This window comes from Rutilus rutilus (genome assembly GCF_951802725.1).
Source record: "Rutilus rutilus genome assembly, chromosome: 2".
Lineage (NCBI taxonomy): Eukaryota > Metazoa > Chordata > Actinopteri > Cypriniformes > Leuciscidae > Rutilus > Rutilus rutilus.
The window spans coordinates 53,399,259-53,422,790 of record NC_140210.1 but is presented as its reverse complement, the minus strand read 5'-3'; the positions used below and the strand labels follow the sequence as shown (position 1 = coordinate 53,422,790).

General features: G+C 36.8%; 2 protein-coding genes and 1 long non-coding RNA gene across 3 annotated transcripts; 1 reads left to right on the top strand and 2 right to left on the bottom strand.

Moving 5' to 3' along the window:
• Window positions 1-90: 90 nt before the first annotated feature.
• Window positions 91-2,596, bottom strand: LOC311278371 (polymeric immunoglobulin receptor-like). The gene is made up of 5 exons (XM_084389150.1): window positions 2,368-2,596; window positions 1,903-2,220; window positions 1,361-1,678; window positions 938-1,264; window positions 91-435 (listed from the first exon to the last, which is right to left on the bottom strand). Exons 1-5 carry the CDS (start codon window positions 2,405-2,407, stop codon window positions 401-403), a joined length of 1,038 nt encoding a protein of 345 aa, XP_084245276.1. The 5' UTR covers window positions 2,408-2,596; the 3' UTR covers window positions 91-400.
• A 1,609-nt stretch (window positions 2,597-4,205) lies between these two features.
• On the top strand, window positions 4,206-8,140 carry LOC311286508 (uncharacterized protein). The gene is made up of 2 exons (XM_084402720.1): window positions 4,206-4,920; window positions 7,276-8,140. The coding sequence occupies exon 2, from the start codon at window positions 7,438-7,440 to the stop codon at window positions 7,993-7,995; it is 558 nt and encodes a 185-aa protein (XP_084258846.1). The 5' UTR covers window positions 4,206-4,920; window positions 7,276-7,437; the 3' UTR covers window positions 7,996-8,140.
• An 11,628-nt stretch (window positions 8,141-19,768) lies between these two features.
• Window positions 19,769-20,704, bottom strand: LOC311280835. The gene is made up of 3 exons (XR_014625733.1): window positions 20,485-20,704; window positions 20,367-20,401; window positions 19,769-20,244 (listed from the first exon to the last, which is right to left on the bottom strand). It is a non-coding gene; the product is annotated as an uncharacterized lncRNA (long non-coding RNA).
• Between the last annotated feature and the right edge of the window lie 2,828 nt (window positions 20,705-23,532).

The window sequence follows — 23,532 nt, the reverse complement described above, 5'->3', positions numbered from 1 at the left end:
CTTATCACATATGACATACGTACATTAACATCAATGCATATACAGTATATTCACAAATTTAGGAATATAATCTCCTCTTGATCTACACAACACTTGCTTACTTTACTCAGTCTGGAAACAGAGAAAACAATATAAGAGTTATTAAGGTGTAGGCGTTTTAATTTTTACATCGCTTTTCACAGTAAATATTGTTTCAAAGCAGCTTTACAGAAAATCATGTGCTAATGTGTTAAGAGTTCAATCCACAAGAGAGCAACTGCAGCAAGCAGGAAAAAAGAGGAAAAATATAATCTTCATAAAATGTTTAAAGAACATCTGTTCACACAGTCTGTGTCTTATTGAGTTCTCAGTGTTCATCCTGGACCCTGTTTACTGCACATCTGTGTGTCCTTTAAAATAATCATTTTATACACATTCTCAGCTGTGGAGATTCAACTGATGAGACGGATGAGGAGGAGGAGGATGAGGAGGAGGAGGAGGAGGAGGATGATGGTGAGGAGGACGATGAGGATGAGGAGGAGGAGGATGGTGGTGGTGGTGATGTTGTTTCTAAAACATCTGTATATAAAACAATAAAACAATAAATTTCTAAAGGATGTTTTTTTCACACAGATAACTTGACATCTCTTTTCTCATGATACTTGTTACTGATGTCATTCACACATCCATTACCCAGAATTCATGTTTCATGTTTTTACACAGACACAGAACCGTGAGCTGTTAGTTTGAGTTTCCAGAACTGAAGCCTGTGGTTTCACACTGAATAATACAGTATATCAGAGTGACTGATGAGCACTGTTAAACTGCAGTTAAAAAAATACAGTAATACGTGTCCAATCTAACACACTAATGCTGCAATGCCAAACACTGTAGTAAAACGAAATTAATTATTTCTTAATTGCATTATGATTAATATCACTGAGAAAATCATCCGTACCTCTAACATTGATCAGGACTCGTGTGATGAAGATCTTGTGTCCTTGATCAGACTGAACTCCACACCAGTATTCTGAATCTTCTTCAGTCACATGACTGATGCTTCCCGTCAGGAGCTGCTGTTCTCTGTCATCATACAGCCGGATCTTTCCCTCATCCCTCCATCTTCTGCTCTCCTTCACAGACGTCTCTTTAGCACAGAGATCAGCTCCAGATCTCCAGCACAGAAACTTCACATCATGAATGTGGGATTGTGGGTATTTGCAGTTGATGTTCACAGATCCTCCTGCAGAAGCTGATAGACTGATGCTCTTCACACAACAATCCTCTGTTTAAGATCCAGATAAAGTGCAGCAATGTTACAATCACCAGATATATTCATGGATTCTGTCAAATAATGCATAAATGACTGAAAGCAGCTCACCCTTCTTAATGTCCAGATTAAACTCAGAGAAGAAACTGTAATCTTCAGAAACTTTGACTATAATCTTATATTCTCCAGAGTCGTTCTCATTCAGATCTCTGATAAACAGAAGTAAGAGTCCTGCAGATCCGTCATCATGAACGGAGAATCGTCTGTCATGTTTCCATCCTGCTCTTCTGTTAGTGTTTATTACAGTAAAACACTGATCTGCTGCAGTTTTACAGACGTATATCACAGGATTCTCTTCTTGAATCTCATATTTGTAGTTTATAATGATGTTTCCTCCTGAATATCCTCTCACTGTCCTGATTTGATGACCTGAAAAACACAAACCCAGATAATTTATCATTTTGTTCTCAATATTAACACATTTTTGCTCACTTTGCTGCAACATTTATCAATGCCATTAAATTAAATCTTACTTCGGGAGACAACAAGGTTGTTGATGCGTTTCACATGTGTTATTACGGCAGTAATTAGTCAGTGTTGAGTATCGTGATGTTGTGGAGATCATCATGAGTTTGAGGGTCTCAGTTACTCACCTGTTAAAACCTCCAGATTCACTTCAGTGTATAAATCTATTCCATATTTATCAACTCCACAGTAGTACGTGTCAAAATCCTCTTCACTCAGATCTCTGATGGTCACAGTGAAGACTTCTGAACTTGTGTCGTCATACAGAGAGAATCTTCCAGACTGAACCCATTCATCTTTAATATCAGTCCTGATGAGATCTATGCACTCTGACCATTCACCTTTACAAAAATACTTTATATAATCTGAATATCCTTCATCATATTTGCATTTGATCGTGACTCCGCCTCCAGAATATCCTGTCACACTAATGAAGCTCACGACACCTACAACAAACCAGCATTAAAACAGTTTAATTTACACAGAAATGAACTTTCTTCAACAGTCAATAGAACAACATGAACTGAAGTTAAAGACTCTCCTCATCAATTCTGTGCTGTTTTTCATGATTTACTCTGAGTTCAGATTCTTACCAGGAATCATCAGCAGAGTGAAAGTCCAGATGATCTTCATTCTTCTCTCTTATTAAATGATCTTCTCTGTTGTTAGTAGATTCAGTTCTTCTGAAGCTCTCGATGTGTGTTCAGAAGAGTTTTGAGTGTTTCTTTCCTGGTTACATGTTTAACATGAAGAGCTGAATGTGACAGAGACGCCCACTTCCCCTGAGAGAGATAGAGAGAGAGAGAGAGAGAGACACTGACAGACACAGAGAGAGAGAAACAGACAGAGAGATAATAATAAAGAGGGAAGATATCACTGAACAATGATTTAATTATTTATGGTGTTTTAAAAATTGTTTTTTTATATAAAAAATTAGTATAAAAGTATAAAAAAAAAAAAAGGGAAAATTGTTAAAATTGAAAGTAGATTACATCTGGTCTGGGCTATTTTTCATTTATTTTATTATTATTATTATTATTATTATTTTTATTTATTTTTTGTCGTTGTTATTATTATTATTGTTTCTTTCATGTCGGTGAGGCCATCTAATTTGTAACTTTCTTATTATAAGAATGGGGTAGGAGTTTATAAGATTTTTTTTTCTTCATCCTACTCCTGTTCTTCTTGTCATGGAATGTATTTTTGTTGTGTTTGTTGGATTGTTGTTGTGGCATTTCGTGTTGCATTACCATGAAAAGAGAATAAAAAAAAAAAAATATATATATATATATATATTTTTTTTTTTTTGTGTGTGTTAAAATTAGACAAATTTGATATTATTTTAATCTTATATCTGTTATTGAACAGTTGATGTGGTTCTTTAATGCTTCACACTGCAGAAGACACTCGCAGGGTTTAAATCCTAGTTGTGCAGGCGGGGCATGTTGTCACACTGCGTTAAAATGAGCCCCTATTAGAACTATGATATTGTATTCTATTCTATTCTATTCTATTCTATTCTATTCTATTTTATACTTTTATGAATTCTATTGATAAACCACAAGAAAAAGGTGAATAATGACTGAGAGTCAATGTTCAGAAATTATTAATTATTATTATGTTTTGAACTATGTTGTATAGCTGTGTTTTCTAGTGTGTTCGTTGTCAAATTCAAAAAATAGTTTATTTTTAATTATTAAAAAATGCCATATTTTATATGAAAAAGTTAATGATTGTATTTTAGTAGAAAATATTTTTGTTTGTCTTGGATAATTTTTTGATTAGGTGGTGTGACAACATGCCCCTCACATGTTACAATGTACCCCACCATTCATTCGGTGTAAATCAAGAAAAAAAAGTATACACTGAATTAATGAAACAAAACCACATAATAGGCTCTATACGCAACTTACTTCCGCATTCTGCGAAAAAGGTGTCACCACATCCGGTTCAGGTCCGCTGCTACGTTGGATATGGCACTGTTTTACTCTAGATGCAGGTTGACATCTAAAACTCCTGTCACCAAAATGGACAAGGGGTTTAAGCTATACGCCTCCTCATACATATTTGACTATGAAGCTTTGTATTCCCGAACAGGAAGAATGCAGTAACGTTATGTCACTATGGTAGCTAAACTTACGATAACATTAACCTACTAATCTGAGCTGATAGAAAAAAATGATGTAACCCCTTTAAATGTAGGAAGTAAACAGACTTAATTTGAAAAAAACTCCACTTCAGTTGAAGCTCTCGATGTGTGTTCAGAAGAGTTTTGAGTGTTTCTTTCCTGGTTACATGTTTAACATGAAGAGCTGAATGTGACAGAGACGCCCACTTCCCCTGAGAGAGAGAGAGAGAGAGAGAGAGAGAGAGAGAGAGATTCCATTCAGCAACAGCAGCAAGAAAATGAGCTCCTGATTTTTTGCTTTTTAAATGTTGTTTTAAGACAAGACAGACAATCAGTTTTGATACAATTCTACAAAATAAGACCTTCTGCAACATATTAACTACAAAAGGACTTTAAATCCATCAAGAAAAAATCAGCAGAAGACAACTAGCAGACAACTAACTGACAGAAGGCTAAAAGGTCCCAAAACTGCCACCAGAGAGAAGAAAGAAGAACTCTAAGTGAGTAGAGATATAATACAAAATATCTACAATCAACTACCTTTGTTTGGGGGAAAAGATTTGCCCAAAAACTGAGTTTGAACAAATTAAGCTACAGTTAAAGGGCTAACTCCAGTGGATATTACCATATTCATAAAACAACAACAACAACAACAACAACAACCAACTGCCAGCAACTGTCAGAATATTTGAACAATGACAGAATCAATACTCATAACATACCCATCCAAAGCTACCAATGAGATCCTAAAGAAAAGACACAAAGAAAATCTCCTAAAGAACAGTCCAGAAAGCCTGTACTCAGACCTGTACAGGACCGGAGAGGTCAGTAACATCATATTCTATACAGAAGACCCAGAAGCCTGGCACTCAGCGATCAGACAACATTACCCCACAGTGATCAGAAAGGGCATCAGTAATGGATGGAAACTGCAGATTAAAGAAGGAGATGATCCAGATTCAGATGTCACGATAACAGCTAACCTATATAAAAATGGGACTGTAATGATTCAGGGGAAGTCAAGTCAAGTCAAGTCAAGTATATTTGTATAGCGCTTTTCACAATACAGATTGTATCAAAGCAGCTTCACAGTATTAAATTAAAATAATACAACAAGGTTTGTTTCTAGTGGAATTTATTGATAAAATCAAATTAGATATCCCCAGAATATCCCCAACTGAGCAAGCCAAAGGCAACAGTGGCAAGGAACCGAAAAACTCCATCAAGTGACCTAATAGTGTCCTAAAACTCCATCAGGTGACCCAATGGAGAAAAAAAAACCTTGGGAGAACCCAGGCTCAGTCGGGGGCCAGTTCTCCTCTGGCGTTTATTAACTAGAGGCCGGATTGTAATTTGAACTGTAAGATTAAAAAATATTATATGAATGCCTGGCTGAAGAGATGCGACTTTAATCTAGTTTTAAACTGGGAGAGCGAGTCTGAGCAACGAACACTATCAGGAAGGCTATTCCAGAGTTTTGGAGCTAAATGTGAAAATGCTCTCCCTCCTTTGGTGGTTCTGGATATCCTAGGTATGACCAAAAGCCTTGAATTTAGTGATCTTAAAGAGCGCGATGGATTATAGGGCGATAGAAGATCCGTTAAATAGACTGGAGCTAAGCCGTTTAGGGCTTTATAAGTCAGTAGCAATACCTTGCAATTAATACGGAACTTTATAGGTAACCAATGCAGTGATGATAAAATCGGTGTTATATGATCATATTTTCTTGATCTAGTAAGAACTCTAGCGGCGGCATTTTGGACTAACTGTAGCTTGTTAATTGAGGATGCAGGACAACCGGCTAATAAAGCATTACAGTAATCTAGTCTCGAGGTCATGAATGCATGAACTAACTTTTCTGCATCAGAAACTGATAGCATATTACGTAGCTTAGCAATGTTTCTAAGGTGGAAAAAGGCGGTTTTTGTAACATATGAAATATGATTTTTGAAAGACAGGTTGCAATCGAGTATAACACCCAGGTCTTTTACTGTAGAGGATAAAGTAACAGGACATCCTACTATATTAAAGTTGTATTGCGAGAGGTTTTGTGGGCGGTTTTTTGAACCGATAAGTAGTACCTCTGTTTTGTCTGGATTTAATAAAAGAAAATTACGCGTCATCCAATCTTTTATATCTTTAACACACTCTGTCAATTTGGATAATTTAGCGTTTTCATCTGGCCGTGATGAAATATATATTTGAGTGTCATCAGCATAACAATGGAAACTAATTCCATGTTTCCTTATAATATTTCCAAGTGGCATCATATATACTGAGAATAATAGAGGGCCTAACACAGATCCCTGCGGCACTCCATAGTTTACTGGAGTTATGATCGATTTTTCTCCATTTAAATAGACAAAATGGTAGCGGTCAGATAAGTATGATCTAAACCAGCTTAATGCTTGTCCTTGAACACCAGTATAATTTTGTAGTCGATCTAAGAGTATTGTGTGATCTATAGTGTCGAACGCAGCACTAAGATCAAGTAAAACTAGTATTGAGATACAGCCTTGGTCAGAAGCTAAAAGTAAATCATTTGTGATTTTAACGAGCGCAGTTTCAGTGCTATGGTGCGGCCTGAAACCAGACTGAAACTTCTCATAGATATCATTTTCTTGCAAGAAAGAACACAATTGAGCGGACACCACTTTTTCTAATATTTTAGACATAAATGGAAGATTTGAAATGGGTCTATAATTTGCTAGGTTATTATGATCTAATTGTGGTTTCTTAATGAGAGGTTTTATAACTGCCAGTTTAAATGTTCTTGGAACATGACCTAAAGATAAAGACGAGTTAATAATATTAAGGAGAGGCTCTTCCACTACAGGTAACACTTCTTTCAGTAGTTTAGTTGGTATCGGATCTAATAAACATGTTGTTGTTTTAGAGGAAGTGATAAGTTTATTTAACTCTATTTGTTCTATAGTTGTAAAGCACTGTAATTGTTCTTGCGGGGTGATAATTAAGGCTGAATTATAAGGCGCAACTGAAGATTGAACGTTTACAATTGTGGTTCTGATGCTTTCTATTTTCTCAGTGAAGAACTTCATAAAATCATTACTACTGAACTGTAACGGGATATTTTGTTCGGGTGATGTCTGTTTATTTGTTAGTCTAGCCACGGTGTTAAATAAAAACCTTGGATTATTTTGGTTGTTTTCTATTAGTTTGCGGAGATGCTCAGCCCTGGCCGCTTTTAGGGCCTTTTTATAACGTGACATACTGTCTTTCCACGCGATTCTAAAGACCTCTAAATTAGTTTGTTTCCATTTACGCTCTAAAATACGGGTTTCTCTCTTTAGAACATGCGTAGTATTGTTGTACCACGGTGCTTTAATTTTCTCTCTGACCTTTTTTTGGGAAGCTGAAACAATTTGAAAAAGATTTCCTCCAAATTAAAGAGAAAGCTCAGCTGAGCAAGATCAGCCCTAATACACAGAAGAGTGCAGAAGACACCTCGACCTCCAGCCATCAGTCCAGGGACGACAGTGAGGAGATCTCCCTTCTGCACAGCATCATCAGCGACATGAAGGAGAAGTTCAGGGAGATAGAGCTGGAGCTGGTGCAGCTGAGAGAGGAGATGCATCGAGCAGTGAAGGAGACTGATCTAACAGAGAAAGAAGCAGATTACAGGAAAGAAATAGAAATCCTTAAGAAAGAAACCCAAGAAATGAAAAACCAGGGAGAGGAGTACAACAGTCAGCTGTCTGTAATGAGGGAAGAGTTGAGAAAGCTGAGAGAGGACAGAGAGTCAGCTGTGGAGAAGCAGCCGACACAGAGAGGAGAACAGCAGAGCTCAGAGGAGACGGCTCCTCCAGCGACCACAGAGACCCAGCCCAGCGGCCCTCCTCCATCCGACTCCTGCAGGCAGTCACAGCCTCAGATTATACTCCTCATGGACTCCAATGGCAAGTTCAGCGACGAAAAGAAACTGTTTCCACGAACAAACATAAAGAAAATATGGTGCCCAAACACACAGAAGGCCCTGGAGCTCTTGTGTGAAGAGCAGCTGGGTTCCCCCAGCCACATTATCATCCACACCGGCACCAACGACCTCAGAGCTCAGCGAGAGAGAGTAGTGTGACTCATTAATGTGACAGAGAAGGCAACCTCCAACTTCCCCAACTCCAAAATCATCCTCTCCACCCTGCTACTGCGCTCTGATTTCCACCCAGACACCATCAGGTATATAAATGCTAGAGTATCCAGAGACTGTGCGCTAATGCCCAACGTACACCTGGCTCAGCACCCCACACTGAACCTCAGCAGCCTTTACGACCATGTCCATCTCCACAGAAGGGCAATCCCCATCTTCGCCAAAACCCTGAAGGACATCGCACTCAACCGCAGCTCCAGCGCACCACAGCGACCTCATGGACACCCCATAGAGCCACTGCAGGGACACCCCTCAAAACACCACCCCTTCACCTCTGACCGGAGGAACCCCACGACAGGCCCTGTGTTTCCCCCTGGAAGACACAGCATGACCCCTCGCCTTCTCATCCACATCAGCAGCTAGAGCAGCAGCCGGGCAGCCGGAGCTACGCTGAAATTCTGACTTTATAAAATTTATTGGTGCACAAATTGATTTATACTTCGCGACAAATATTGATCAGACTTCTCCAATTATTAGGTGGGAAGCCTTTAAGGCATTTATCAGGGGCCAAATGATTAGCTATACCAGCTCTAAATTTAATAAATTTAAAAAACTTAAACAAAAACTATTAGCCCTTAAAGCGGAATATGAGGAACTCTCTTCATTAAAAGCCGAAAATAGTATATTAAAATTGAGACAAACTTTTTATGATCAGGGGGAGAAACCTAGTAAATTATTAGCCTGGCAGCTTAAGAAATTAGCTTCAGAAAGAACCATTAATGAAATCAAGAATAGTGAAGGGAAAATAACTTCAGATCCAGGAGAAATGAATAACATCTTTGTGTCATTTTATGAAACTCTATATCAATCAGAATTTCCCGCAAGCCCCTTTAATCAAAATATCTTTTTAGATGGATTGAACATTCCCACTATTTCGGAAGAGACTAGACTGGACCTTGATAGGGAGTTAGAATTTGAAGAAATTGTTAATGCTATAAACACACTGTTAGACCTTACCGGGTTTTTTTTACAGTAAAATACTGTTAATTGTACAGTTCTTTACTGTAGTCTAGTTTGTTTCTGTAAAAATGCACTAAATTCTAATTCAAATGAACTAATCACACTTGCAGAAACCGACTGCCTTAAATTGACCAACTGTCATTTAAATGTATTAACTAAAATTTATAATGCATTAATAATGTGAGCAAAGTAAAACTGTGAACTTCTTTCATTTGAGACCACTAAAAAACTATTGAACACAAAAATATTTCCACTGGACCAGCAACTACACAGTCACCGCCTGTTAAATAAAGCAACATGCAGCATATCATCAATGTTTGTAGATCTTCTCCTGGACTGAAGCACAGGCTCTACTCTTCTGCACAATGGTGACCCAAAAAAATTACATTTTACAGTAAACTACTGGCAACAGTGTTGCCAGTATATACCTGTTTTATAACTTACAGTTTATTACTGTTAAAATACATTCTGTGGGTGTGTCTTTTTATCTTGCTCTGTTAACCCTTTCAACCCCACAGGAAAATCCACACTACAAAGAGTAAAAGTAACATTGAGACAGTGTTGCAGTGAGATAATTAAGGGAATATGTAAGTGATTGTTGAGCATTAGTGATGAACACCTGCTGTTAACAAGCAGAATCACTGAAGAAAAGAGAAACACAAGAACAGAAAATAGAGAAACACAATAACTACGACTGACTTCCAGCCATTACACATTATTACACTTATTATTAACCAGTATGACTTTATTTCTGTCATACAGAAGTTGTTATTGAAAATGCTTGTTTGAAGTTACCATTATAGAGATCAGTGCTTGCTTTAGTTGGGATGCTGATGCTAAAACATTCATTTTTCTTTTGCTGCTTGAGCTGTTTTTGCAAGTCACACTTGTGCGCACACAGTTTATGAATGATTGTGGTTGTAATTCTTATGATGACAAAATCATCATATTGCCTGTTCATTCACTAAGGAATTAATTCTTATTCATTCAGAGTTTTATCTTTGATCAAAAGTGTTACATTAGCACCCCTGTGAAACTACAGCAATAAATTACTGTGACTCTTTTTTTTTAACACATCATGCATAAACCAAAAAAAACAGAGCTACACTGTCTTTTAGAAACACAGAGATATCACAATTTAGCACATTAATCTCAACAATGGTGGCAATAATTATTATTTTTTTTTTATTCATGCAGCAGTGCATGCTGGGAGTTTTATATTATCCTGGAACCCAGCATGCATTGCGACATTAAACTTTTCACCATTGTTGAGATTCATGTGCTGATTGTTGATATCTGTGTGTGTCTAAGTCAAGCAGGAGTAAAATAAAATTGAATGCACTATATGATTGTTATTTTTCAGAAGACCTGATAACAGAAATATTGATTTCATTTTGTAGATACACAGATTTATGCTAAATATGACATACCATAATTTCAATGAATATATACATTAAAAATCTGAAAATCAGACATATCCAGGATGATTGAGACATCATCACAAAAGAATAAAAACACCTTATAAACTACCTCTTGACTTTTTCTTGCCATAACAAATGTGTTTTATAAACTCACTGTTACAGCAGTCAGAGACAGATGAAAGGTAAGAAGTCAAGAGACAAGAGACCAACTAAAGCAAATACTGATCTCCATTATGGTGACAACAAATTTTATTATTAACTAAATCTTTGTTAATTCTCAACAAGAACTTTTGTACATGTATGAAAGAAATAATCGTAAACTGGTTTGTAAACTGGTTTCACACTCAGTGTTGCTGGAAGTCAGTTGTAGTTCTTGTGTTTCTCTTTTTTCTGTTCTTGTTTCTCTGTCCTTCAGTGATTCTGCTTATCAGGTGTTCATCAGTTTCTCAATTCACTCACTTCTTTACATTCACTCTGTCAAGTGGACTATATTAGTGAACTAATGTAGGGAATAGTGAATGAGGGTATAGGGTGTGATTGGGAAAACCTCTGAGTGTCGATTTTGAGCACTGTTCATTTACAGTATATTCCTGTAGGCTATTTTTGTTTTCTACGGTATATTACTGTTTTAATGGAAAATGGTATGATACTGTCTGAATTACGCCTTTTTTTTACAGCAAGGGTTAACAGTGTACATTTAACAAGACCATAATCAAGTCATAATGAATCTGGTCTTTCTGAATTATGAATGGAAAAGTCAAAATGAGATTGGTGAGGACCCAATTTCAGTACAACAATGAAAATGATGAGAAGGATGAAGATTTCTCGTGGTTCTTAATATGTTTATGAATGTTTATTATATAATAGGCTTATTAGTGAAGATGAGCTCATTTGTGTTGTGGTGTTGGTTGAGGAAACACAGCTGATGTAAACCACTGTTGTTTCTGTGTCCTTGTCCTCTGGATTACAGTGACGTCCAGTGTCTTTGATCTACAGTCACAGGAAACTTCAGTTAGTTAGTTAGTTAAAGTGCCTCTATTATGCTTGTTTGAATATTCCTCTCATGCAGTGTGTAATAGAGCTGTCGGTGAATGTAAACGGTCTGCAAAGATCTGAAGTCGAAAGTGCACGATAAATAAGTTACTGTCTCCCAAAAGAAAGAATCGACTCTGAAGCCCCTAAACGAGTCGTCAGTAACTCCAGTCTCACTTCTGTGACACGTAGGCATGGGCCGGTATAAGATTCTGACGGTATGATAACCTTGGATAAAAATATCACGGTTTCACGGTATCACGGTATTGTAATTACTGCTTTATATTTAAATGTCTGGGTAAAAAAACAACTCTTTTTTTTCCAACTGAACACAGTATATTTTATTTTAGGAAACATATAGAACATTTTGTAACACTGAACATCAGGCAAAATAATTAAAATAAATAATTGAATCTTCTTAATTAAATTAAATTGCAGTCACTTGTGTGAGCCTAATCCTGCAGCTCAACAATAATCAACATAAATAAACATAAATAAAATTTTCAAAAACCTCCTTCTAAATGGAAAATATGCAATCACTAATCAAAACAAAAACATGACCATTTGTCACAGTTCCAAAAATAAATAAATATATAAATAAATAAATGTAGTCATTTTAGCAGCTCAACAATTTTTGTAGACATGGTCACTTTTTACACATTCTTTATTCAGTTCAGTCCAAGTTAAGATGCAGGAATGTGAGCATGTTCACCTTTCCTGGATTAAGTTTGGACCGGTGAGGTACGAGGATATGTCCGCTACAACTGAACACCCTTTCTGAGGGCACACTGGTGGCTGGGATGCAGAGAAATTTTCTTGCTACCTTGCCAAGTAGAGGTAACTCTTGAGCATGAATTTTCCACCATGCCAGTGGGTCAGTACCAGAGGATATGGGAGGCTGAGACATATACAATTTAACCTCCGCTATCACTCTTTCTTTTAATGGGACATCTCCTTCTTTGACCATTTCTTGTTTTGCTGATGTAATTTTTTTGAGCAAGCAAGACAGAGATTTGTCTTTCTTCTTTGTTGCAGCAGAAGGGACAGTGGTTGTGGAAGTGCTGTTTCCTTGCTCTTGAGCAGTAGTGAAGGCAGGTAATTCTTGAGGTGGCCGTGATGTAATTTCTTCCAGTTTCACAGCTTCCTCTACAGTGAACATGACAGTCTCATCCTTGTTCTGCGAAAAGTTGCCCTTGAAACGGGGATCAATGAAGCAAGCAATGTCAATCAGCTTACTGACATCCTCAGAGGAGTAACGTTGTTGCAGATCATCCCTCATTACTTTTTTCATTTGTTTTGTTAGGGCATCATCTTCCTCTTTTTCTTCCAGTATGCCAGTGATGTGCTCCATTACAGGCTTCAATGATGACAGGGTGGTCTTTGTTTCAGAAGCCAGTAGATCTGTGAAGTCATTTAGAGGCCTCAGAAGTTGGCAGACCATCTCCAAAGTGCGCACATCACTGTCTTTTGGCATTGAATGCCATGAGCTTCTGTCTGCTGCAAGCACTGCACAACAAGCCTGCTGCTGTTCCAGAAATCTTTCAATCATTTTGAAGGTGGACCCCCATCTTGTCACTACATCATGAATGAGTGATTTTTCAGGAATATTCAGGAGTCCCTGATTTTTCTTTAGTTCCCTCTTTCTTCTCCAGCTGCGAGAGAATCCTTGAACAAGATGCCTGCATGCTCGAACAGCGGATTCAACTCTTTGAAGTTTTAGCACTTTGACTATAGCCAAATTTAGGTTATGGCCAAAACAGCTGAGCCAAACACAGGGTAAGCCTTGGAATGCTTTTTTCATGTTTGACGCATTGTCTGTTGTGATGCTGGACAAATGGTCCCTTGTGATGCTCCACTCCTGCATCATGTTTTCAAAAAATTCCAAGATGTTTTCAGCTGTGTGGTCCTCTGGAAAAAAAACAGCTTCGAGGCAGAAGGACTTCAATTCCCAATCTGGAGAGAGGAAATGAACTGTGAAGCTTATGTATGGTTCTCCACTACCACCACTGCTGGTCCAAACATCTGTAGTAACAGAAAACCACACCCCTTCTGCCACTTGTTTTTGCACATGACCCCTGACTTCTGTGTACATCTTGGGGATTTCATTCTTTGAAAAGAATTTTCTTGATGGCACTTTGTATAAAGGTGTTGCTGTTTTCATTAGTTTTAAAAAACCAGGTTTCTCCACAGTTTGAAAAGGCATCATGTCTTTTGCAATAAAGTATGCCACCGCACTGTTCAGGTCCTTTGCAGCCTTGGATGTGGGTGCATAAGCAAGCTGTTTCTCAAAAGTTTCTTGGATTGTTGGCTGACCTGCAGCTTTTGAGGAGGATGGTCCTTTGCTGCTGAAGCCACCGCTGCTCTACAAAGAAGAAAAACAAAGACTGACATGGCAAATTTAAGCTAAATCTGTAACTAGTCTTTTTTTTCACTTCATCTTTTAATCAGTATACTTTTAAAAATAGATGTGATGTGGTAATTTACTAGATTTAACAAAAACAACTAATTACATTATTTAATTTTTTGTGTGTGTAAAAACAAATAGTACTGCTAAAAATATCAAAATAAGGCTCTAAAATATTTTTTTATTTCAGTGTTGATGCATATTAACGCAGAGAGTGCGAGTGTACTGCACACATGCACACACACACACACACAGTCTCATCAGTTCATGAACACTCAAAGACACGTGAGAGCCAGCGAGGATTTTTTTTTTTTTTTTTTTATGTCGTGATTTTGAAAAGATGTTAACGTGGCAGAAGGCTTAAAAGCAAAGACGTGATTTCACCTTAACTTAATTGTTGTACTAATGTTCAATCACAGAAACGTAACGTTAGTACATATAGTCTGCTATTCCCCACTCTGTAAAGTAACGTGCAAGAGGAAATTAGTTGATGTTAGCTAATGCTTATTAATTAGCCGTGTTATCTGACTTGGTAACTTAGATGTTTGCAAAAGTTCATTTCAAGACAGCTTTAAATTAACAACTCACCTTGAATTTAGCGAAGAGTGCTGGATGGTGCTCCCGTAGATGAGAAATCATATTTGATGTATTGCCTCCTTTAGCAGCGACTCTTTTTAAACATGATTTGCATGTCGGTTGACCTTCCTCTTCCAAGCCGTGGCCGTCAGAATTTTTCCGGTACCCAAAAAAATCCCACACCGCTGACTTGGTCTTTTTTGATGGGGGGAAAAGTTGTGGGGGTTCACCTCCTTCGGCCATCCTGAACTTAAATTACTGCTGAGTCTCACTGACTGCGGATCATGTGCACAATCACATACACGCGCGACGCGCCTGCCAGCAGTAACCGGTGGGGGAGGGGCTGCATTGTTTTCGCTGCAAGTACGCACGCACACAATCTAGGGAGTCCTGCGCTTTCACTTTGACGAAGCAAAAAATGCACATATCGTAGGAACGGTATAACTTTTTTTGTTTGCGGTTTTGAAACCGTGACTTTTTCAAACCGCGGTAAACCTTGAAACCGGTTATCATCCCATGCCTAGCATACGTAACGCAGTAACACATTTGCATAATGTCTGCCTATGGTTTTCATTGGCTGCACCACATTAAAAATGTGGAAATAAACATATTCCTTTGTGTCTGAAGAAAAGTCTTGAGAAAATAAAACTGATTCCCTCCACACTGACCTCTGATGGACAACATGAGAAAATGAACCAATATCACACTTTAATACATCTTTATTGCATCACTGAGGCGACAGAAACAAACTAGATCATGGCAAAGTGATGCAGTCTAACGTTAACCTGCTGAAGACTTCATAATGACCGATGTGACAGACTAAGTGCATGTATGAAAGACACACTGACCTTTCCATTCTTTTAGGTGTGTAATTGTATTTTAGAAAAAAAGCTTTTGTTGTAAATCTATTACATGTACAGCATCTCCACTAATCTTACAACACAATTATAAGTCATTTAAAGGGATAGTTGATTATGATTTCACTTTTCTAACTTTAGTGAGTGTGTAATGTTGCTGTTTGAGCATAAACAACATCTGCAAAGTTACAATGCTCAAAGTTCAAAGCAAAGGGAGATATTTGCTTTTAAAGGGATACTCCATTTTTTTTGGAAATAGGCTAATTTTACAACTCCCCCAGAGTTAAACAGTTGAGTTTTATCATTTTGGAATCCACGCAGCCGATCTCCGGGTCTGGGGGTCCACCTTTTAGCATAGCTTAGCTTAATGAATTGAACCCGACAAGACCATTAGCATCTCTCTCAAAAAAATTAACTAAGAGTTTCAATATTTTTCCTGTTTAAAACTTGACTCGGTAACACTTTAAAATACGGATCCTTCGTTAATGAATAACTACACAGGAACAAATGAGTAACACAATATTAACAATCTAGTAACTACAGTTAACTAACAAGTAACTCTGATTAACGAATTAGTAAGTAATAGCACACAGATTTAAGTGGTAGTTCACTATTAACTAATCAATAACTACTATTTTTTAATACTTCACAGAGAACTACTGAATTTTTTACAGATTTAAGTGGTAGTTCACTAATAACTAATCAATAACTACTATTTTTCAATACTTCCCAGAGAAATAATGAAAAAAATTCACAATTCATGCAAAACTAATTAATGACTAATGCAGGACAAATTACTAGCACTAGATTAACATTACTGCTAGATACTGTACACTAATTATCAATATGTAATAGCGTAGCAGACTTATGATTTGGGAAAGCTGTCAATAATTAGCCTATGCACTGCTGTCCTTTAGAGAACTATTCATAAACTAAATAATTTTTAAGAATTGTTTTTATAAATGCACTTGTCTGGAACACTTACCCTGTGGCCGATTTTCCGGCATTCCTCTGGACTGGCTTTGAATAACTAGACTCATCATGGTGAGTACTGGAACATACTGAGTCATCAGCCATCCAAATACCAGTTATTTTATTATAGCTTGAGTCATTTGAGACACTTGAGTCATTACTAGTTAGTTAACATGATCTTCACTTTAGAATACGGATCCAAATAGGGGTATGTAGTAACACTTGAGTCATTACTAGTTAGTTAACATGATCTTCACTTTAGAATACGGATCCAAATAATTAGTAGTTCCTATAGGGGTATGTAGTAACACTTGAGTCATTACTAGTTAGTTAACATGATCTTCACTTTAGAATACGGATCCAAATAATTTGTAAGTCCTATAAAAGTATGCATTAACACTTGAGTCATTAGTAGTTATCATGATTCCATGCTGTAGTTACTAATGAAGAGCCAACCCGAAAGGGTAGAATCATCTAATCATTCACAGGATATATATACACACACACATATATATATATATATATATATATATATATATATATATATATATATATATACATATGAACAAAGAGACATACATAAAAACAATTTTGAGAGGTAGGTTAAATAATAAAATAACTGGTATTTGGATGGCTGATGACTCAGTATGTTCCAGTACTCACCATGATGAGTCTAGTTATTCAAAGCCAGTCCAGAGGAATGCCGGAAAATCGGCCACAGGGTAAGTGTTCCAGACAAGTGCATTTATAAAAACAATTCTTAAAAATTATTTAGTTTATGAATAGTTCTCTAAAAGACAGCAGTGCATAGGCTAATTATTGACAGCTTTCCCAAATCATAAGTCTGCTACGCTATTACATATTGATAATTAGTGTACAGTATCTAGCAGTAATGTTAATCTAGTGCTAGTAATTTTTACTGCATTAGTCATTAATTAGTTTTGCATGAATTGTGAATTTTTTTCATTATTTCTCTGGGAAGTATTAAAAAATTGTAGTTATTGATTAGTTATTAGTGAACTACCACTTAAATCTGTAAAAAATTCAGTAGTTCTCTGGGAAGTATTAAAAAATAGTAGTTATTGATTAGTTAATAGTGAACTACCACTTAAATCTGTGTGCTATTACTTACTAATTCGTTAATCAGAGTTACTTGTTAGTTAACTGTAGTTACTAGATTGTTAATATTGTGTTACTCATTTGTTCCTGTGTAGTTATTCATTAACGAAGGATCCGTATTTTAAAGTGTTACCCTTGACTCTTCTGTAGTTACATCGTGTACTAAGACCGACGGAAAATGAAAAGTTGTGATTTTCTATGCTGATATGGCTAGGAACTATACTCTCATTCCTGCGTAATAATCAAGAAACTTTGCTGCTGTACCATGAGTCCAGCAGGAATGAGAGTATAGTTCATAGCCATATCAGCCTAGAAAATCACAACTTTTCATTTTCCATCGGTCTTATTACACGATGTAACTACAGAAGAGTCAAGTTTTAAACAGGAAAAATATCGAAACTCTTTGTTCATTTTTTTGACAGAGATGCTAATGGTCTTGTCGGGTTCAATGATCTATGCCAGGAGTCACCAACCCGTCGATCGCGATCGACAAGTCGATCTTGGAAGCATTTTAAGTCGATCGCGAAGAGTTTTCATAATCAGAGAAAAAAAAAATATTTTTTTTTTATTCATTATTATTTATTAATTTAAAATGCACCATGTGTGAGCCTATTGTGTGTAGTAAATGGTGTCTAGGGAAGGGAAAGGGGTATATCTGTCCAATCAAATAGCCTATAGTTTACATAATGTCTGTAAAACAACTGCTTACTTAAGCCTTGTTTATACTTTCGCCTTGCACCGCAGCGCTAGCCTCCGCTGACTGCACGCGCACCTCCCCAAACAGACAAGGCATACTTGACGCAACTGTTTTAGACTGAAAACCAGACCATACAACTGATTTAGACACGCAAACTGGGTGCCGGTGTGATTAGATGTACTAATATCCGTCTGCTCGGGCAGATTCGGCTGAAAGTCGTGCGCGCTGTTACAATGACGTCATTTTTGCCGCACGCGCACCTCCGCAAATGTTGAATTATAGTTGACAGTTTGTATAGTTATATACTATTTGTATAGTTAAATAAATATTTTGCTAGTGACTAACAGGCAACAAAGAATGTCAAAGTAGAACTACATTGTGGCCTTTTTTTTTCATAATTTTATGCAAGTGGTAGATCTTGGTTTACATTTGGACTTTGGATGTGATCTTAGGCTTGAAAAGGTTGGTGACCACTGATCTATGCTATGCTAAAAGTGGGATCGGCTGAATGGATTCGAAAACGGTAAAACTCAACTGTTTAACTCTGGGGGAGTTGTAAAATGAGCCTATTTCCAAAAAAAGTGGAGTATCCCTTTAAAGAAATTGCTTTTTAAGGACTACAACAAACGGCTGGCAGGGACTACACAACATTCCTCCCGGGTTAGTGACATCACTAACCCTAGAATTTACATAAACCCCGCCCCTTGAACACAATTTATAGATTATCAAGACAGAATATGCTAATCAATGACTAAAAGATAACTACACATCAGCTACATACATTCATCAACTAACCATTCAGAAATGTTGTCTACATGTTTTCACTTCTTCTTGAGTGTGTCCATCATTGTCTGACTCCGGTTTGAACATAAAAGGCTAAAAGTTTTTGAAATGTTCAGTGCATGTGTGTGGAGAGATAATTTAACCTCCGCCCTCTATGCCGGGAGCAGCAGCTCATTTGCATTTAAAGGGACAGACACAAAAACTGTGCGTTTTTGCTCACCCTCAAAAAGCGCAATTTTAACATGCTATATAAAAATATCTGTGGGGTATTTTGAGCTAAAACTACACACACACACTCTGGAGACATCAAACACTCAAATACGCAAAGGGCATTTTTCCACCCCTTTAAATTCTCAATCAAAATCTAATCAAATCTATACTGTTCTTGACAAGTTGTTGAGGTTTAGTAGCAAGAACCCATTAACCCCTGCTGGTAGATGTCATACTAACCCATTAACCCCTGCTGGTAGATGTCATATTAACTCCATTAACCCCTGCTGGTAGATGTCATATTAACTCCATTAACCCCTGCTGGTAGATGTCATACTAACCCAACCCTCCACTGTGAGACACCAATGTGTCCTTGAGCAAGACACTTAACCCCTAGTTGCTCCAGTGGCGTGCGACCTCTGACATATATAGCAATTGTAAGTCGCTTTGGATAAAAGCGTCAGCTAAAATGAATAAATGTAAATGTAAATGTAACCCATTAACCCCTGCTGGTAGATGTCATATTAACCCCATTAACCCCTGCTGGTAGATGTCATATTAACTCCATTAACCCCTGCTGGTAGATGTTGAAACTACACTATACGGCTTCAACAGCATCTTTCTCCATTGACGGCCATTCAAACAATGTTTCTTTATTGTTTGTTATATATGAAGTTATATATTAACTTTATTTATACATTATACACTTTATAAACTGTGTTTTGTACATAAAAGTGTGACAAAAGATTGAATAATTAAAACAATGTAGATTTTACCAAATTTTGAGAGTCTTTTTCATTTATGGTTGATCACTGAATATATCGGACCCTCGTTTGTTGAGATGTTTTGTGGATGTGTTGCTGTTACGTAGATCAGTTCTGTCCCGCTGTCCTGTGTTGCTTCAGGAGACTTTATTTTGGCATAATAATCACCGGCTGTGTCTGTCACCTGATTGGCAGAGTGGGTGTGACTGGGGTTTGAATCAGGCTGCTGATTGGTTACTGTGGCGTAAACAGTAGAGACTTCTGTACAGTTGTTGTGGTCTGATGCAGGCGTCTGATTGGATGAAGATGCAGGCGTCTGATTGGATGAAGATGTTACCACGGTGACGTCTGTGTTTGGAATCTCCTCATACATGCGTTCAGTCTGAAAAACAACACATACATTAATAATTTAATAGTTTATGTAGATAATTCTCTCTGTTGATCAATCAACAATCATTTAACATGTATGTCTGATCTTCTACAGGTAAAGATTTGAACACTCACCTCTGTATTGTGCTGCATGTTTTGCTGAAATAAAGCTGCATGAAAATAGAGAGTCAGTCAATTTACACACTAAAATAGACCTAAATAATAACACTAATTATCACAGACAAACTGTTACCTGTCCCAGATTTCCTCTTCCTCTTCTTCAGGATGATGAAGGTTCCAGAACACAGAGTCAGAACCAGCAGAACCGAACCCAGACCGCCAGCAACAGAAGCCAGATCTGAACATATTATATTGTATAAAACACAATGCTGATTCTGATATTACTGTTAAGTGAACAATAACATTCTTATCATTTATAAAAATAATTTGTATTATAGTACAATAGAATATTATATTGTGTAACTGAAATGAAACTGCAGTGGTAAACCTCAACTCTTCAGAAGGAAACACTTCTGTCTGTGGTTGATGTCAAAGCAAGTTAACCACACGAGTACGTGCCTCTACAAATGTTCACAGCAAGTTCCTTTCAAAGAGTGATCATGTGATCAGAGAGTTGCATTATGGGTAGTGTAGTTTGTGTGCTTACTAATGTTTGTCTGATAGAGTTGAACTGTAGTATTTCCTGTTGTTGTTCTTGTTGTTTCAGTTTCTATTTGATGAGTCGCTGACAGAGAGAAACACCAGTGACTGTGAATCATGCAGTGAGAACATGAACACATACAAACTCTAAAGCTCTACATTCACACACAAACCATTCACATCATGTGAATATGAACAAACGTTTATTGATTTACACTGATTACTTTCAACTGAAAATATGTTAATGTTCATTCTAAAGACACTCTTATCCAAAGCAATTTGTGCTTTTTTAATAACCGGGAGCAAACATCTGAGGACTGAACCTTCAGTCTTCAACAACTTTAACACATTTAATCTCAAAGGAATCATCTAATATATATAAATGACTTCAAGTACATTTAGAAGCACAATATTCAAGAAATAAGAGTCATAAAGAGCGACAGACAGAGGAACTGACCTGATTGTGGACTCAGTTCTGTTGTACTGAAAGATGACGGTGTTTCTGAAGAAGGGCTGATGGTTGAAACTTCAGTGGTCTTTTTATCTGAAGGGTCACAGGAAAGATCAACTTAAAACACTGACACTGAAGTTCATTTAAAATACATACAATCTTTCATTCAATCTCTGTTTTAATCACTCTGTTTCTTGTTGTGCCAAAGAAATCCAGTAAAGTCACTTTAACGCACTACCAAGTCGTAGTTATAGTGACAATTGGACCCTGATATAAAGTGTGACCAAAACATGGGAAATCTTTTCTTTGTACTTTTGTCAGTAAAATAAAGTTATAACAGAATTAACAAATCACAGATTCTTCATTTGTTTTGCATTTGACAAAATTATCCAACTTTTCTGGATCTGGGGTTGTACAAGATTAATGACTTGATCTCTCACTCTCAGCTTGTTTCCATGCAGTTCTTTTCTGCTATTAACAAATGAATCACTTACCTTCTTTAACCAGCAACACAATCTCTGAATAGACATCAAGTCCAGTCCTGCTCTCACCTGCACGCAAATTTTTTTTTGTGTCTAAACATAAGATTTATGTATTTGAATTGCATACAAAATTTCCATGCATTTGGATTACATAGTTTTAACATAAACCAATCAATAATCTGAATGTGATTCATATTTTTAAGTCATATCTAAATGAAACAGATAAGATTTATGTAATTGTATTAATAAACTGAATGGGATTTATATTTGTCAGTCATATGTAAATGAAACAGGTAAGATTTATGTAATAGTACACAGAAAAACGCCCATGTTAAATTAACACTGCTCAGTGTTCATATGTGTGCACACTACAGAGTTAAAGCAGTGTTGAAGTTAATGAGATAATTAACTGATGATTGAGCATTAATTATGAACACCTGCTGTTAACAAGCAGAATCACTGAAGGAAAGAGAAACACAAGAACTACAACTGACTTCAGACACAGCCTCAGATGAAATCAACTGAAGAGAAAAGAAGACATTAAATCTGTGAAGATCTCAGCAGAGGAGGATTAAACAACTCCACAAACAGCATTACCAGCTTCACTTATTACTAACCAGACTGACTTTATTTCATTTCCATTTTAATGAAATCAATAGTTGTATTTTAAAGTCACCATGATGGTGGTTAGCGTTTGCTTTAGTTGTGCTCTTGAACCTTAACTCATTGATATGAAATTTACTCTGGCTGCTATAATTATGTGTTTATAAAGCACAATTGTTGTAGCAAAAAAGCCATGAGATCAGGTGATGTTGGCTGTTTAATGATGATGACAAAGTCATCATGTAATTGCTGGATTCGCTGATCTTGTTCAGTGTCTAATGCTTTGATTATATAGGATTTGTGTTTTTTAAATATTGATTTATTCATAACAGAAGCCATTAGCTTTTACAGCATGAAATCTAGCAAGTTTTTTTTTTTGTTAGTGCACAAACACCTTTCATCTATGGCATTACTTAGACTCACACAGACATCAAGAAACAGCATATGAATCTCAACAATGGTGACAAAAGATAAAAAAAAATCCTGATGCATAATTTATTAATGCTGCAATGCATGCTGGGAGATATGGGTGAGTTTTGATTGGTGGTACCCAGCATGCACTGCAGCATGAAGCATTTCATTGATTGTCACCATTGTTGAGAGTCATACACTGATTCTTGATGTCTAAGTAATAATGTAGAAGAAAAAGTTTAATGCTCTAAATGTTTTTAAAATTCTTTATATTATTTGATTAACTGTTGGATCTAATGCTGTCAGGTCACACAGCTACTATAATAAATAAAACAAAATCACATAACCCCAATAATCAAAGCATTAGATACTGAAAAAGATAAGTGATTCAGGCCACAATATGATGATTACACCTTCATCAATAAACAGCCAACATCACCTGATCTCATTTTCTCTTGGCTTTTTTTCTGCAACAAACGTGTTTTATAAACACATAATTATAGCAGCCAGAGAAAATGTTATATTAAAGAGTTAAGGGTCAAGAGCCCAACTAAAGCAAACGCTAACCACCATCATGGTGACTTTAAAATACAACTATTGATTTCATTCAAACGGAAATGAAATAAAGTCAGTCTGGTTAGTAATAAGTGAAGCTGGTAATGCTGTTTGTGGAGTTGTTTAATCCTCCTCTGCT

Coding starts and splice junctions, on each gene's coding strand:
- LOC311278371 (XM_084389150.1), bottom strand. CDS start 2,407: ATGAAGATCATCTGGACTTTCACTCTGCTGATGATTCCTG. Junction 2,221..2,367: donor CACTCTGCTGATGATTCCTG/GTAAGAATCTGA, acceptor GGTTTGTTGTAG/GTGTCGTGAGCTTCATTAGT. Junction 1,265..1,360: donor TAATCTGGACATTAAGAAGG/GTGAGCTGCTTT, acceptor GATCTTAAACAG/AGGATTGTTGTGTGAAGAGC.
- LOC311286508 (XM_084402720.1), top strand. CDS start 7,438: ATGAAGGAGAAGTTCAGGGAGATAGAGCTGGAGCTGGTGCAGCTGAGA.